General features: G+C 41.0%; 1 protein-coding gene across 2 annotated transcripts; it reads left to right on the forward strand.

The window, feature by feature from the left end:
* Positions 1–332: 332 nt before the first annotated feature.
* On the forward strand, positions 333–11,154 carry LOC307004391 (uncharacterized protein). Of its 2 annotated transcripts, none has more exons than XM_079623538.1 (3): positions 333–370; positions 1,238–1,360; positions 9,240–11,154. In XM_079623538.1, the coding sequence occupies exons 2-3, from the start codon at positions 1,276–1,278 to the stop codon at positions 10,769–10,771; spliced, it is 1,617 nt and encodes a 538-aa protein (XP_079479664.1). In that variant the 5' UTR covers positions 333–370; positions 1,238–1,275; the 3' UTR covers positions 10,772–11,154. The 2 variants fall into 2 exon arrangements, with proteins under 2 accessions (XP_079479664.1, XP_079479663.1); XM_079623537.1 differs by lacking the exon at positions 333–370 and adding an exon at positions 392–654.
* The last annotated feature ends 6,989 nt before the right edge of the window (positions 11,155–18,143 follow it).

The raw sequence follows: 18,143 nt of genomic DNA on the forward strand, positions 1-18,143 counted from the left end.
AATGAATGTCTAGAGTATCCAGATTTCCTTTATATGTAACTAAGTCTTTAAGTATTATTTATTTTTTGAGGATTTTTTTTATTTTTAACATAAAGAGGGCTTTTGTGTGTTTTGTCCCCCTTATCTCAATCAGTGATTATTCCTGAGCTCTGGTGGATTTAGAGTTGGGGCAGAGTAACAAGTAACGTGTGTATGAATGCAAGTATGTGCATATGGAAGAGATAATTTTAAAATGATCTTTAATAATATGCAATATGTAAACCATATAAAAATTTGCACACAAAAAAAAGGACTTTTATTTTGGCGCGGACATATGACGTCACAAGTCGGCGCCGCGCTACTGCATAGGATGTAATTCGGCTGAAGAAAGGTTTGTATTTCAGTCATTTAAACGGTTTAGATCGATGCAAATTGTTCAATCAATTTTAGAATCGTTTTTACAAGAGATGTAAAGTTAATTATATATGTTTGAATGTAACATTATAATGCTTTATATATAATTAAAGAACGTATTTTTATTTCTATAAAATACCATGTAGGCTATTTTAAGTAGAGATGAGAGAAACAGTGCTTTTTGAAACTCAGTCAATTGAAGCAAATGCTGCATATAATTCTGAATTGGGAAACAAAGATGTATCTCTGACGACGAGACGTGTAAGAGAACTTTTACTAACCATCTTCAAAATATTTTCCTAATACTGTATTCTGTATAATATAATCTACAAATCGATAAATACCAAATGTAAAGCATAAGTAATATGAAGTTTCTATATACTTTTTTTATTAATATTACTTTGTAGTGCTAATGGGGCCATTTAAAGGATTAGTTCACTTTTAAAGTGAAAATTCGGTCATCATATACTCACCCTTAAGTTGTTTCAAACCTGTATGAATTTCTTTCCTCTGCTGAACACAAAGGAAGATATTTAGAAGAATGTCAGTAACCAGACAGTTTTTGGTTCCCATTGACTTCCATAGTATATTTTTTTCCTAATATGGAAGTCAATGGGACCCAGAAACTGTCTGGTTACTGACATTCTTCTAAATATCTTCCTTTGTGTTCAGCAGAGGAAAGAAATTCATACAGGTTCATACCATTAACTCACTCTGACTGACTCTCTTACCAGTGCGCTGAACTACTGAACTAGAGCTGATTGAGATGCACCGAGATATTTAGCTTGGATTTATTTTCTTTCTGTTAATTGTTCTAATCTTTAACTGTGACGTCTAAACACAGAAAAACTGGTGAAGCAACTGAGACACGCTGTTATTAAGATGGCGTTTATTAAAGAAGAGAGTGAAGAAATGAAGATTGAAGAAACATTCAGTGTGAAACAAGAAGATACTGAGAAACAAACAGGTTAGTTTCATTCTCAAAGCAGAACTTTAATTCTTGTTTAAAATGGCCAGCTCTACAGAAATGAATGATATTTTTGAAGAATGTTTGAGTGTCCTTATTAAGGTGGTTTTATTTGACATGGAGCGGGTCGCCACATGTGGGCAGACATGTTGACACATAGGGCCCTATCTTGCACCCAGCGCAATTGACTTTATACACCGACGCATGTATCATTCCTATCTTGCACCCGCACACAGCGGACTTTTCCCTCCACAGACGCACGTCGGTAAATTAGGGAATGAACTTGCGCTCGTGGGGGCGGTTCAGCGCAAAGAGGAGGCGTGTTCCGGCGCAAAATTTCCTGGTGCTATTTTCCAGTTTTAGAAAGCAATTGCGCCACTGACCAGGAAAAAAACAGTCTAAAGACAGTGGCGCGTTGCGCGTTAGTGATATGGTATTTTAAGGGCGCGTGCTTGGCCATAATGTAGTGTGTTAACGCGCATCGACTTTGATTCTCTAATATAAACAGACGCAGCAGTTTTCATTTTTGCAAATCATACATTATTACAAGGAAAAATATGAACACACGAGGGAAATCATTGTTGTGTCGCCTGTTTAACCGAAGCTAATTTGGGTGGGTTTCTCCCATCATCCCCATTGTCACTTCTCTGTGTTTTACGGCCCTGACGAGAACGTCGGCCTCCTCGGCTGTGAACCGCTCCTGGCGTGCGCCGGCAAATCCGCTATTATAATAGCGATCCGCCGTGGAACAAGCGCGTCTGCTCTTAAAGGGAATGTGAGAGGACGCTCTGATTGGTTTATTTCACGTTACGCCCAAACCACACCTATGAATAATGAAACTACTTCAGACCAACCCCTTTTAGATTTGCGCCAGGCGCTAGAGTCGTTTATCCCACCGGGAAAATAGCAACAGCGCCGGGATCCGCCCACAAAGTTACTTGCGCTTTGACACTTGTGTTTCAGATCGTTAAAATAGGGCCCATAGACATAGGTTGGAAAAACACAATATTCATTTTTTTAACCAATTAAAAAATTTATTATTGAGATTCAGGAACCTCTCTAATTGGTAGATCACACATCGGTCCCGACACGTCTTAATAATCACAATACTACCGTTAGTTTACAGCATAACTACCTTACACAAAAGCTTGTGCTTTCAGGTTTTTTCTTTTTTGCATGATGATAAATTGCATTTTAAGTAGTTAGGCCTAAGTCCTGGTCGTACGTGCGTTTGTTGTGTGGTGGGGTGCGGTGTTGTGAAGGGGGTAGAAACAAATCGGCGCCTATGACCTGACACATACTAATGTTCCCTTCAAGTGCACGTGAGAAGATCCTACTTAATTTATTGCAAGATATAATGAATGTCCAACTAAGGTAAATAATACAGAAGTAGCATAAACAAAACAAATATTTTGAGTAACATTAAACCCAATGCCTACTATTAAACAGAAAACATTGAAAACCATTAATTTATATCACTTAATTATGCATCAGTATCTAACAAAATCTTGAAACTGTGAAAGTGATACAACTTTAAATGTATTGTCAGTGTTTTTTTTCTTCTTCTAAAAACCAGTGTTGTAAATTCGACTTTGTATCTAGGCAGATTGATCGAAAACCCATTTGTGCCCTTTACTCCTGGAAGTACTAACTTTTAAAAAGAAATAATATTGAAAAATATATGTGTGGCAGTGAGAAAGTCATTGTTCAATTTAAAACAAAATGCAGTGAATGCTGTTGTACTGCATTTATGAAAAATGCTCTTTTTAATATGCCAATAAAAATACTGCAGGCTTTTCAAATGTTTATTCATATTAAGCAAAATAAGCAGACAAATGCTTACTTTAGCGAGCTGTCAGGTATTTGCGAGCTAGTAGTGGAAATCTCTTAAGTGAGAACGAGAAGTTTAAAGCTTACAAGGCTTCCGTGCATCGACCGCCCGCAGTTTCTTCTGGAATATTTAACGGTTTGATTCTGTCAAATCTGCATTCGATGCATTCTCGATATCAAGAACAGATCTGGGTTATTTCATGCTTCCTCTTTACTTGCGTTCTTGAGTATTGGAATTGAACTTCGACAGTTGATGATGACAGTACTGAAGCGGCGAAGCTAGCGGCGACCCTGCCAAATTAAAACAATGCATGCACTGAGACAAAAATGCATTTGCCCACCTATCTAAATGTAGGAAAGACGGTGAATAAGCCCTATTTCAAAAAACGGTGGACTGTTCCTTCAAAAACGCATATTGAAACAGAAACAGCCATAGTCTATAAGAATACTAAAAAAATACATTTGTTCCAGCTGGAACAAACACTTCAAAGAAATGATTAATTAGTACACCACTGCAGGGTTAAAAGAGGCCGAAAGTTATTTTTTTTCCTGTCAGAAGAGCCAGAAAGTCACTTTGGAGCAGGCACAACAAACGAACAATGATGCTAGTGCTAGCATTTCAGGCAGGACAGCAGACAGCAATGCGAAATATTGTCCTCGAGATTTTGGTTCTAATAATTCAATGGACCATTAATATCAATGGTCAATTATTCTGCTACGGTTACCACACCTTAAGACATTGTTCGGATTAGGGATGTGCGCAACAACTAATTTAATTTACATATGGTCAACACTGCTGCTCATTTCCAATCTTTTCATATCAGGCTACCAGCTTCAAGCTAACATTCAAGATATTTAAATACATTTTCAGCTCAACTCAATTTCAACAGCAGCGAGTGTTTGAAATAACTTCCGATTGAGATCCGATTGGGATTCTGTTCACCGTATGAGGCAGATGTATATTTATAAGCGAAGCGAAGCTAAAGGCTACTTATGCTAAGTTAACCATTGCAATAATACACATTTGATATTAATCGTTAAAAGATTGCAAGCTCGATTCAAACACCCACGCGATCTTATTCCTGAATAACAAGGATTCAGCTATGTCTTTTAACCTTTGACAAGTACGATCACAGCGAACATTCAAATTTGTGTTAGTGATGCCGCTGATCCAGAGAGAGCAGATGTCATGTAAAGATATGAAACGGCTTCACAAACAGGCTTTACATCATTATTTCTGTGTTACAGTCATTCAAATTATCACAGAATCATTACACTAACTGTTCGTCATTGATTCATTCAAGAGATTTGTTCAAAAAAGCTGATTCATCCAGTAATGGAACAAGTGAAGTATTTGAAACTGCAGAAAGTAACATTTTATCAGAACCTATAGTAAATACATGCTATTTTATCTATTCAGAATCGTTCTCTATTTAAAAAAAAAAAAAAAAAATGTGATTCTTAATTTATCCAGAATTGTGCAGCTTTATCATATGATTATGGAGAATACCAGAGACAGCTTGAAGAACTTAGACAAATCATATATGATTTTAATTTTATATTTTAATGATTTAATGTTTCATCTGTCTTTTCCCTGTGCCTTTATTGATACCGGACTTGTGCATCTGCAATGACAATTTATGACATTTATGTACTCGTATAACTTGCACAGGGTTCCCACGGGTCCTTGAAATCCTTGAAAGTTTGTGAATCGGAAAAAAAGATTTCAAGGCCCTGGAAAGTTTTTGAAAACGATCATAATAGATACAAGTCCTTGAAAGTGCTTGAATTGATTTTGTGCAAGAAGTTTTCTGGGAAAAAATCCATATTATTCCCTCCGGTCCGCTAATGTGTTACTTCGTCAACACTTTGTGCCCTATACGTACTAGCTTGCTTGATTTACGTTAGTTAAGGCTGATTTATACTCCTGCATCGGGTGTACACCGTAGTGTATGTCGTAGGCTACGCACGTAGGCGACGCCGTCGTGAGCATCTATACTTCTGCGTTTATGTCTGCGTTGCTCTGCAGTTACATCGCCGAAACGCTAGTTGGCGGGAGTGGGTTCTAATGTTCCACTGTGTATAGATTCCTCGTGGCTGTTTTGATTTGGCTACTACAAGCAATGGCGACTGAAAGAGAGCGGATCATGTTGGAGCTGGAGCTTATCGAGTTGGAAAAACAGTAAATTTTAGTGAAATTTCTAAATTTTCAGAACTTCAGAATTTAAAAATGGCGGGCGGTGCAGAAGAACACGCCGGAAACGCGTAGGAGGAAACGCAATGCTACCAAGCCGACCAATCACAGATCTTGCGGTCCGCATCGTCGTGACGTGCAGTAAAATTTTTGAGGAGGTGCGTGTCAGAGTACTGCGAAGGGTACGGCGTATGGTACTCGTCTATGCGTATGCTACGCCGTACCTACTGCGCGCACCCGACGCAGAAGTATAAATTGGCCCTTACGCGCATTTAGGCGCTTCGTTAAAAGAGAAGTTCACTTGAAAATGAAAGTTAGCCCATGATTTACTTCTCCTCAAGCCATCCTAGCCTTTATATAGGGAGCTATACAGCTGGTTACAGGACATTACAAGTTTTTTTTTTTTACGCCTCCAAATGGCACTTTTCTCTCTTCAAATTTTTTTTAAAGGCTTCCACTTTTAATGTGAAATGTGAAAATAAAAATATATATATTATATATATATATACTGTATACATATATTAGTTCAAATGGAAAAAAAATAGCTCATACATTTTTTATAAATATTGCGTAGTATCATAAAATCCCTTCAAAATTCGAAATAATCAAAAAATATTATTGAACAAAAATATATTACATTGCTTTTCCTGGGGGAAAAAAAGAAGTTGCATGTCAAGGCTTAGGTCACTTTTACGCGACAGAGCCAAGTGTGACCCCTAAATGAAGATGACCAGAGGGTTAGGTCCTTGATTTTTAGGCTATTGGACCTGGAAAGTCCTTGAAAGGTCCTTGAATTTGAGGTTAACCAAGGTGTGGGAACCCTGCTTGCATAACTCCTCTTTTCTGTCTCTGAGCTCCCTCTGATGCTCCGGCTGAAAGGATAACAGTATAGTGAGGTGGGAGAGATTGCTCAAATCCCTTCAGATCACATAATTTTGTGGAAAATTTATATTTTAATAAAATGGCAAGTTTACCCCAAGTGTAAATTACTTAGGGTAAGCCTTATGGAGTTGTATTGTGCATCCCTGTGATCACAAATGGAGGCATCCGTGACTGAATAAGAATGCGTGTTCTCTTTTTAAGTAGATTTCAGTCCGCTGTAGGGATGTTAACCGATGACCGCTTGACCGTATCAACGTTAACCGATCAAAGTTTTCGGCAGTCGGTTAAAAAAGAAAAGAAAAAGTGATCTCTAAATTAGGCTAAATAGACAGTGGACTAAACGCTACTACAGTTAGCCATCTCATTCAAAGATCTTTTTGTGTGACGTGAACAAATCCCTCACTCAATTTTTAAACGCCTTTATTTTCAACGCGATCACCTTGTGCCCAAACCATTTAGAAACTAAGGAGCCATTTGTCCTCCGATTACATACAAGCTCCTCGTGCCGCGTTTGCGGGACTCGTGTTTCGCGCTGTAGGGGATTTTAAAAAAGTGACGTGAGTGGAAGGGCGGCGCCATGTGTGTGTGTGTGTGAGAGAGAGAGCGGGAGGCAGAGCGACAGAGAGATGCGACAGAGTTGCGAAATTGCAGGCGCGGCTCGAAATGGCTGTTATTTCAAATAGCGTAGCATATTTTAAACTAATCGGTTAACAGGTTTCAACCGGCTAATGAGGCTCGGTAGTCGGTCAATAATTTTTTTAGTTTTCACCATCCCTAGTCAGCTACTTGTGTGATGTTGTACAGCGGGTTTTAGGGTAGGGATACTGGCCCAACAGTGGAAACTCAGCTTGTTTTTGCCTCGTGGCTTGAGGTCCTAGGCTATTGGCCCCGAAAGCACGTTGTTACCTCAGGCTCGCACTGACCCAACAGTGGAAAAGTGGTTTCCCAAACCTGGTCCTGGGCCATGTTCCATTGTCCGATTGAATAAGTGTGAACGCTGCCATCTGATCAAGTGAACCAAAAAAAAAAAAAAATGTATGTCACAAGATGTGATCATAAAAAGGACAGTTCAGTACAGGCATAGAAATTACCATCTTCTTGCTTGTTTTGACTTCTTTACACAACTTATAAGCTCTTAGTGAGTTCTTAGCTGGTAAAAACGCCACCATATGAACACGCATACAACAAGCCCAGGATGTAGCCTGTAGGATGAGCATGTACTCTACTCTAAGTCATGCCATGAACAAACCAAGAGTGTGAACAAAGCTTTAGACAATGTAGTCACAGACTTCCTTAAGTACTTTAAGCTTCAGGTACTTTCTGTACCTGAAATGAATATTACAGTTAGACCTTACTTTATTTGTAACTTGTTATATTGTATTTATCTATGCTTGTAATTAGTGTATTTGTTCTTATTTTTTACTAACTGGTCACTTGCCTTTATAATGTTTGAACTATCAGGTAGGCAAGTAGTTTTTGCTGTGGTCTTGGAGTACTTAAAGTGCGCTATAATGACGCTTTTCCACTGCACAGTACCAGCTCGCCTTGGCTCGCCTCGACTCGACTCGCCTCTGTTTGGTTTTCCACTGTGTAAAAGTTGTACCAGTACCTGCTTCCAGATACTTTTTTTCGTATCACCTTCAGCAAGGTTCTAGCCGAGCTGAGGCGATACTAAAATGTGACGTGACACACGGCAGACTGCTGATTGGTCAGAGAGAATCGTCACTATTCACTGCGCCATCATTGCACGCGCCAGACGGAGTATCCTGAATAACCCCGGCATTTTTAAATAGTTTGGCCAGAGATTGCGTGATATACCCATTACTATATTATGTAAAACAGCATACACTCGATTTCCTCCATTGTCCTGTATGGGTAGCGGGTGTGTGTCGCGTCGCTATGACGACCAGATACTATTGTGGAGTCGAGTTGAGCTGGTACTGGTAATGGAAAAGCGCCATAAGTAAAAAATTTAAAGCAAAGTTTACTCAAATCCCCCATCTCTACAATTTATTTTTCTTGCTGATCTGAAAAATTATCCGATCCGTGACTCAAAAATCGTAATCTAATCCGAACCGTGAGTTTTGTGATTCGTTGAACCACTTCAAGATAATGTTGTGGTCTGTCGTCGAAATATCTAATAGCACTAGAAAAGAGATAAAGCTGGTAATTTGTAGCTTGAATATGCACAGTTTCCTGACTGAAATTCTTTCATTACTGTGTTTCTGCCAAACTGAACACAGTTGAGAGGACAATATTTGTCTAATATATTAGACATAAATGGCAGATTTGAGATTAAACTATACCTGACTAGTTCTTCTAAAATCTAAATCAAATGGTTTTCTTTTTGATAAGAGGAGTTTGATCATTGCTAGCTTGAAAGTATTTGGGACATTTCATAAAGATAAGAGTTAAAAATATTGAGAAGAGTTAGCTAAACCCGTGGGACACACTTAACAACTGTAAGGCCGATTATGAATGTAATTTGATACTTACGAGTGATCATGCCCAAACAAGCCGAGTCAGAGACAGTTACGTTCAGTCGGTGTTTAAAATCTGCTGCAGTTGGAAACAGTCTGTAAGTCAGTTCAGTTTTAGACTGTTTAGACAAAGGAAGATATTTTGAAAAATGTCAGTAACAAAACAGTTACCAGGTCCCATTGACTTCCATAGTATTTTTTTTCCTACTATGGAAGTCAATGGGACCTGGTAACTGTTTGGTTACTGACATTTTTCAAAATATCTTCCTTTGTGTTCAGCAGAAGAAAGAAATTCATACAGTTTTGAAACAAATTGAGGGTGAGTATTGCCCCCGGCATTAGTGAATAGCGAATGTATATAGGATCTAGTCTACATGTTGTTGTTGTTTTTTAATGCTTTATATGTCTTAATGTTTTGAATTGTGTCGCTTTGTCCCATTAAACTGGGGTTATTTGTCTTCTCTTTTTTTTTCTTTTTCTTTTTTTTCCTTAGATCTGATGGCACTAAAAGAGGAGAGTCAAGAGGACAAGGAAGTCAAAGATTTGTATGCGAAACATGATTTATTACCTGGAGAAAAATCTTTGAGTTGCTCACAGAATGAAAAGACTTTGTCACGAAAAAGATCTCAAAATACAGAAACTGGAAGTTATATCACCTGTGAATATTGTGGAAAGAGTTTCATAAAACATAAAAATCTTCAAGTTCACATGAGAATTCACACAGGAGAGAAGCCATTTACTTGCCAGCAGTGTGGAAAGAGCTTTGCTCAAAAAGGTAGTCTTAAATCCCACATGAGAGTTCACACTAAAGAGAGCCCTTTCACCTGCCAACAATGTGGAAAAAGTTTCACTCAAAAAGGAAACCTGAAAGTCCATATGAGAATTCACTTTAAAGTGACCCCATTCACTTGCCAACAATGTGGAAAAAGTTTCACTCAAAAAGGAAGCCTTAAAGACCACATGAGAATTCACACTGGAGAGAACCCTTACACATGCCAACAGTGTGGGAAAAGTTTTATTCGGAAAGGAAACCTGAAAGTCCATATGAGAGTTCACACTGGAGAGAGTCCTTACACCTGTCAACAGTGTGGAAAAAGTTTTTCTCAAAAAGCAAGCCTTAACTGCCACACAAGAATTCACACTGGAGAAAAGCCTTACAAATGCCCTCATTGTGAAAAAAGTTTTACACATAAAGGAACCCTTAATAAGCACATGTCAATTCACACTGGAGAGAAGCCGTTTGTATGTGGTCAGTGTGGAAAGGGTTTCAGATTTACAATAACCCTTAATTACCACATGAAGATTCACTCAAAAGATAACTGTTTTATATGTCATCAGTGTGGTAGAAGTTTCACAGACAAGAAGCACCTCAAGACTCATGTTGAAATTCACATCGGAGAGAAGCCTTTCATGTGCCATCACTGTGGAAAGACTTTCAAAAAAAATGCAAACCTTGATATTCACACAAGAATTCACACTGGAGAGAAGCCTTACTCCTGTCTTCAGTGTGGAAAGAGTTTCACAGTTAAAGGAAACCTTGACATTCACTCAAGGGTTCATACTGGAGAGAGGCCTTACATGTGTCTTTGGTGTGAGAGTACTTTCAAATATCATAGAGATCTGAAATTGCATTTGCAAACTCATTCTAGAAAGAAATTACAAAGATCTGAGTGTGACAAGAGGATTACGAAAAGGAGCGATTTAAGAAATTACCTGAAATGTAATTTGCAAACTCATTCTAGAAAGAAACTGCAAAGATCTGAGTGTGGCAAGAGATTTACAAAACGGAGCAATTCAAGAAATGACCTGCTCATCCACTCTGGAGGAAGGCGATTTAATTGTGACCAGTGTAAAAATAAATTTATTTTGCCATCACACTTACAGATACACATGAAAAGTCACACAGAAGTGAGACCCTATACTTGTTATTTTTGTGGAAAGCGTTTTAAATGGCTCAGCAATTTACAATGGCACCAGAAATTATCTATCTGTGTGAAATCAAAGCTACGTTCACACCGCAGATAAATGTGGCCCAAAATGGATTTTCTGCTCAAGCGTGTGTGTGTGTGTGTGTGTACATTTTTAATTTGTGAGGCTGTTCACGTGACCTTTTAAGTGGCCCGTATCAGATACTCTACTATGTTAAGTGATTTGGCCATGTTTAATTCTTCTATTTTTATCTTTCATCTCCTTATACTCTGCAGTTTATTTTCTATTGCTCTTGTCAAGTACATATGAATGCCTGTGGCAACACCCAACTATCTCCTTCTGCTATAGTTTCAAATATTGAGCAGTTGTGGTAGACAACCTATAATTTAATTTCAATTGTATAGAGTTGTTGCTCATACATTTCAGTATAATACTTTGAAATAAATAAACTGTATAAGTCTATCAACATTGCATTCAGAAAGAAATCAGACCTTTCATTTTATTTGCCTTTTGCCTTATCCATTATCAGGGCCGGCGCTAGCCATTTGGGTGCCCTAAGCACAAATGCTTGGTGGTGCCCACCCAAACACCCACCCACCCAAGGAATAACAATCATTCAGAATTTCTTAGTTAGGTTCTCTTTACTTCCAAAATTACTGCTGCAAATAAATAACTTTACATTAACAATGGCACCAAACATGACAAGAAATAAATAATATAAAGGTTAAAATGATAAATGCCAAATACCACCACAATTACTCTTTGTAAGTAAGAGTAATATTTTCCCAGCCCTAATAATTTGACAACTCTGTGAATATGAAAATATACAAACACTGAGATTGTGGGGGGGGGGTTTTTCTAATTGCAGTTTCACCAACAGATGTTGCCCTTGGCCTATGAACCTCTTGAAAATGACCGCATTATCTGCATAGAACAACAACGAAAAAACGTATCTAAGCGGTCTAATTTGGCAAAATCACATCACGTTCAGTTGCAGGGTTTTTCTAAAGTTCACCTTCATTGTATTGAAGCGAAGAAATTACAATAGAGAACGTTCTGCACTAATAGCCTATGCACACATCTGTAACGTAATAGCCTACCTAGGGGGAAAATTAGCTTTATTTGTCATTCAAATATGACGATGAGGACCCCAACGATTGGCCTTCCTTTCCTTCTCAGACAAACTAACTGCATCTTTAACAGCCCAAGTTTCAAAATTTCCCGGGGGACAAACCCCCGGACCCCCGTTAAAATAAAAGAGACTGGCACAGGAGATTCACCCTTTTCTCGACTAATTTGGTCTAGGCATATATTACTTTTGTATTACTTTTGTATATTAATATGCTTTAGACATATTTTATTTATTATTTATTTATATTATAGTAGCCTATTGTGATTATTTTTCACGACCCAGATTTTTTGGTGCTCCCCCAATCACTTGGTGCCCTACGCGCAGTGCGTGATGTGCGTGTGCGGAGCACCGGCCCTATCCATTATAACCAGGTTGGGAACTACTGCATTAGGGTAGGGATGCGCTGATCCCCATTCTTTGCCGGATCGGGTATTGGTCAGAAAGGGCCGATCCAAATCCGATACTGTGCATACGATTCTTTGTTATTGTTAAGCCCCACAAAAGGCATAAATGCATTATAAAGCATCACGTTTTCGTCCACTATATTCCAAGTCTTCTGAAGCCATTCGATAGCTTAATGTGATGTACAGATTAATATTTAAGTCGTTAAATTAAAGTTCACGTAAACTCCAAGATCATTCAATGTTCCCATTCCCATTATTATACTTGGTTTGTAGATAAAGGTCTATGGTTTTACATAAAATTACTTGGCTGAAGTTTATTACTTTTTCTAAATCATTTTTCTTGCTACCTACAGATGGTACTCAACCAGAATAAGACTTAAAATGGCGGGTGTGTATTTGCTGCCTTTGACCGCTAAGAGGCGCTACAATCGCAGACTTTGAAAAGTGTCAGTTTATTCTCTCTATTGCGTAATCTGCCGCCGCGCCGCGGCTCATTGAGAAGGATTGAAATGTGGTACCAGATCAATTCAAGTGAAACATGTAGTTAAATGAATTCATATAATCACAAGACTGAAATTAAATGTAGGCCTAATACATTTAATAAATAATGAAAACATTTCAACACAAAACATTGCAATAGAAAAATATTAGGCTACATCAATGAGGCTTTGCAAGAGCATCGTCTTATCAGCGGACCGACAATAGCGCAGTGGACAACGCAACAGCACGAGCTTCACAGAGCTTCAAGCGATACGAGATCGAATCTCATTAGATTTGGCTGACAGTGTTAATGTTTTACCATTCTTGATGCTTAGATAGGTAACTGTTTATTGAAGTCAAGCGTTTTGTTTAATTATCAATGGCACATTACAACATAAATTTGCTACATTCCAGTAGAGCCGCTGCACAGACGACAAAACTGATGAAGGAAGACATGAAATCAGAAAATGAAATTGACGAAGCTATCTTTAATCTGCTAAATTATTGTTTTGTGAATCATCCACGAAATTGAGATGACTGACATTGATACCCGCCATAGCAAAGGAAGAAATTTTTAAAAACAGATCCTGGACATTTCAAGGTTTAAATAAAGTGTCGGGGGCAGTTTATTTATTTAAAACAGGGTTGCATCGAGTTAGAGTTTATTAAGTAAGAAACAGAATCTTATTCTTGCGACATTTTAAATCTGTATTGCCAAAGAAATTGCAGCTAAATAAACAATTAAAACAGTAGGCTAGTCTACAAAACGAAAATAGTTCAAAGCAACATAAATTAAGATCATGCGTTTTTCTTTGCTTCTCTCTCGCGCTGGATCTCTTTTATTTTAGTTTATTTAGTCTCCCTGCACTGCGTGCGCCGGGTCTCTCTCGAAATTAAACAAGATTTCAGGGTAAAACCCCATTATACAGCTGATAATACTGTAGTATATTGCTGTGTCATCCATACAAATCACGAAAAAAAAAACTGTAACAAATGATTTAGCCTTTGTTGCTTCAAAGACACAGAATGCCTGGTTGAATTCACCGTACAATAAAACGAGGTGGATCGCGAATAAAAAGCTCTGTATCTGCTGCTCACTTGCATTCGTTTAGTTGGCAAGAACGCGTTTCGTCGATAGTTCATGTTTAGATAATGCCAGATTGTTGACAAACACACTGCTCAAACATGTTAAAATTCTACAAAACCAGTTGAAACAAATGGATTGAACACTTCAACTGAAAGTGTGTGTACAACCTCTTTAAATACAATACATAAAACTACAATATTTATAATTTAAGTGCCTACATTTGGACACATCGAGAGATTTATCTTTAAAAGTATTTTGCCTTTGCCTGGTCATCAGGCTCTCTCCATATGAAAGACAGAACATTAACACCTCCTGAACCCCCAACCCCCCACAGGCGATCTGAGTTTGAGACCGACTTAAAACAAAGAGAGCTATGGGTAGATAGGTCGCACTCCCCTGCTGTCAGGGTTTGAAACACGGAGAGAGATGACGTAAGTTGTAAACACACTTTTATTGAACAATGCAGTTGCGGACACACAGTGGAATGGTAAGTGAGACAGTCTATGGCAAATATGGAGAGTCTTAGCTGAATGATTGATTCCGTGATGTGTATTCAGGTGTGGATCCAGGAGAGGGAGTTGAAGAGAAGGAGCCTTGATGACTGGACTGAGACGAGACGATGGGATCCGAGGAGGAATGCAGGTAAGCTCGGGTAAGTAGCGGGTTAGCATAGGAGAGTGTTCACGGTGGGTCTGTGGTCAAGTAATGACGAGATCAGACAACGGAGGTGAGGTGAATGCTGGGTTATAAAGGGAACTGGTGATGAGTCACAGGTGATGGGAATCAGTAATCAGGGGAGTGTGAACGGGTGATTGAAGGAGTGGGAGGAGTCAGTGATGATCTGGGAGGTAATGGAGAGTGATGTGAAGGTGGAATCCTGACAGTACCCCCCCCCTCCCGAAGCGGCTCTTGACGCCTGTGAAGGATGCTGTCGGCGGCGAGGTCTACCCCGACCTCTGGGTGCTGGTCGATTGGGATGTTCCTCGTGAAACTGGGAAAGGAGAGTGGGATCCATTACGTCGTCGCGCAGCACCCAAGAACGTTCCTCCGGCCCGTAATCCTCCCAGTCAATGAGGTACTCGAGACGGGGACCTCGCCGCCTGGAGTCCAAGATGGAACGGATCCTATAGATGGGCTCATCCTCCACAGGCACCGGAGGAGGAGGAGGTACGTCAATGGCAGGTGTATCTGAAGGAAGAGGAAGGACAGGGTCAACGTACGGTTTTAGCAATGACACATGGAAGGATGGTGAGATGCGATACTGCCTTGGGAGTGTAAGTCTGTAGGTGACCTCGTTCAACTGCCTCTCGATGGGGAAAGGTCCAATGAATCGAGGACTCAGCTTACGACATGGCAACTTGAGACGAATGTCCCTGGTGGACAACCACACCTTCTGCCCAGGCTGATAAGAGGGAGTTGGTAGTCTTCGACGATCAGCCTGGGTCTTGTGTCTCCTTATTGCCTGTTGGAGATGAACGTGAGCTGAGTCCCATACCCCCTCGCTCTGCTGGAACCAGAAGTCGACAGCTGGAACCTCAGATAACTCCCCAGACCAGGGGAACAGAGGAGGTTGGTAACCGAGAATGCATTGGAAGGGAGTAAGACCAGTGGTGCTTTGTCGGAGAGAGTTTTGAGCATACTCAGCCCAGGGAAGGTAACGGTTCCAGCTGTCCTGGTACTGGTGGCAGTAGGTCCTTAGGAAGCGACCGATTTCCTGGATCTTGCGCTCAGTCTGGCCATTGGTCTGAGGATGGTATCCGGAAGAGAGACTGACAGTGACCCCGAGTAGCTGAAAGAAGGCACGCCAAACTCTGGAGATGAATTGGGGACCTCTGTCAGAGACGATGTCCTCCGGGATTCTGAAGTTACGAAAGACTCCCTGGAAGAGGGCTTCGGCGGTTTCCAGAGCAGTCGGCAGTCCTGGTAGAGGGATTAATTTACAGCCCTTAGAGAAACGATCAACGACTACAAGTACCGTGGTGAAACCATCAGATGGAGGAAGGTCGGTCATGAAGTCGATACCGATATGGGACCAAGGACGCTGAGGAATCGGAAGGGGCACCAATTTACCCTCTGGCAGTCTCCTCGGGGTGTTGACAATGGCGCAGACTGAACAACCCTTGACGAACCTTGTTACATCCTCGGAGATGGTTGGCCACCAGTACCGTTGACGGAGAAGCGAGAGGGTACGCTTGCTACCCGGATGTCCAGAGCCCGGTACGGAGTGAGCTGAGTCCAGAAGAGGAGTTCTTAGATGTTCCGGTACAAAGGTACTCCCTTCTGGACCTCCCGGCGGAGCAGGATGGAGACGGTTTTCTTGGTGGATCTGATTGTCAATGTCCCACACAATCGGACTGAGAAATAAGGCTGGAGGGAGGATAGGCACAGGTTCACTATCTTCGTGAGGGACTTGATGAATTCTAGAAAGAGCATCAGCTCTACAATTCTTGCTGCCTGGACGATATGACACCTTGAAGTCGAATCGAGTGAAGAAGAGGGCCCAACGTGCTTGTCTCGGATTTAGTCTACGAGCTTCTCGTAGATACTCCAGGTTTCGATGATCCGTGATGACCTCAAACGGATGGTTAGCTCCCTCCAGCCAGTGTCTCCATTCCTCCAGGGCTAACTTAATAGCCAGTAGCTCACGATTCCCGATATCGTAGTTTAACTCCGCCGGGGCAAGCTTTTTGGAGAAGAAGGCACATGGATGAAGTACGGAGAGATCCCCCTGCCGCTGAGACAAAACGGCCCCCACTCCTGAGGATGAAGCATCGACTTCCACGATGAATGGTAGATCAGGATTAGGGTGAGTGAGTATTGGAGCAGAAGAGAAGGCTTCCTTGAGCGACTGAAAGGCCTGTAGAGCCGCAGGTGATAAGGACAGAGACTTGGGCCGACCCTTCAGAGCAGTGGTAAGTGGAGAGCTGAGTTGACTGTAATCTTGAATGAAACGTCGATAGAAGTTGGCAAATCCTAGGAAGCGCTGGAGTTCCTTTACAGTAGATGGTAAGGGCCAGTTTAGAATGGTCTCCACCTTCCTCTGGTCCATCTGGATTCCATCTTGGCTGATGATATAACCGAGGAATTGAACAGTAGTGATGTTAAACTCACACTTCTCCAGTTTGAGGAAAAGCTGATGCTCGCGTAGTTTCTGGAGCACTTGAACGACATGATGATGATGTTCAGCCTGGGAAGATGAGTATATAAGTATATCGTCGATGTAGACGATCACGAAGCGATTGAGGAAGGGGCGAAGGATCTCATTCATATACCCCTGGAATACTGCTGGAGCATTTGACAGTCCGAAGGGCATCACCTGATATTCATAGTGACCGGAGGGAGTCACGAAGGCGGTCTTCCATTCATCTCCGTGGCGGATACGGATGAGGTTATAGGCGCTTCTAAGGTCTAACTTGGAGAAGATTTGGGCGCCTCGGAGCTGTTCCAGAGCAGCCGGGACCAGAGGAAGAGGATACCGAAACTTCACTGTCTGAGAGTTAAGCTGACGGTAATCGATGCACGGCCGTAAGCCTCCGTCCTTCTTGGCCACGAAGAAGAAGCTCGAAGCGGCAGGGGAGATAGATGGTCGGATGAACTCTTGCTGTAATGCCTCTTCTACGTACTCCTCCATGGCCTTCTGTTCCGGGATGGACAAAGGATAGATACGGCCCTTAGGTAGAGTTGGATCGGGTAGCAAGTCGATTGCGCAGTCCCATGGTCGATGTGGTGGTAATTTGGTGGCCAGCGCCTTACTAAATACGTCCTGGAACGCCCGGTACTCCACTGGAATTTCATACTGACGTTGAGTCTCAGGGCTCTCCACAGAAGTGGAATGCAGTGACACTTCTGAGACATCAGACGAGGATGGAGGGATAATATCCGAAGAAACTTCTGAGGAAGGACTCTCTAATTCAGCGGATGACGGAGAAGGGGTAACCTTGGTGATAGTGGTTAGACAGGAAGAATGACAGTCCGAACCCCATTGGAGGATTTCACCGGTCTTCCAGTGGAGATGGGGTTGATGTTGTATTAACCACGGGCGTCCCAGGATGATTTCGGCTGTAGACTCCTCCAGCACCATAAAAGAGATCTCCTCAGTGTGTAAGCATCCAATCTGCAGAGTTAACATGGGAGAACTGTAACGGATTCGACCCCTTCCTAGCGGTTTACCTTGGATGGTATGAATAGCGAGATCGTACTCAAGTCGTTTCTTGTTCAGATTCATCTTCTGGAGACATTGGGAGGAGATGAAGTTTCCCGCGGAACCGGAGTCAATGAGGGCTTGTACTGGGAAACAGAATTTAGGGGTTATTAGATGGACTTGAGTTTTGATAAGATGTTCGACGCTAGGAGGATGGTAGATTG

This window comes from Phoxinus phoxinus (genome assembly GCF_949152265.1).
Source record: "Phoxinus phoxinus genome assembly, chromosome: 9".
Lineage (NCBI taxonomy): Eukaryota > Metazoa > Chordata > Actinopteri > Cypriniformes > Leuciscidae > Phoxinus > Phoxinus phoxinus.

Bases quoted from the DNA above. Each gene is read 5' to 3' on its own strand.
- LOC307004391 (XM_079623538.1), top strand. From the start codon at position 1,276: ATGGCGTTTATTAAAGAAGAGAGTGAAGAAATGAAGATTGAAGAAACA. The intron at 1,361-9,239 runs GTTAGTTTCATT...TTTTTTCCTTAG, and splicing joins AGATACTGAGAAACAAACAG to ATCTGATGGCACTAAAAGAG.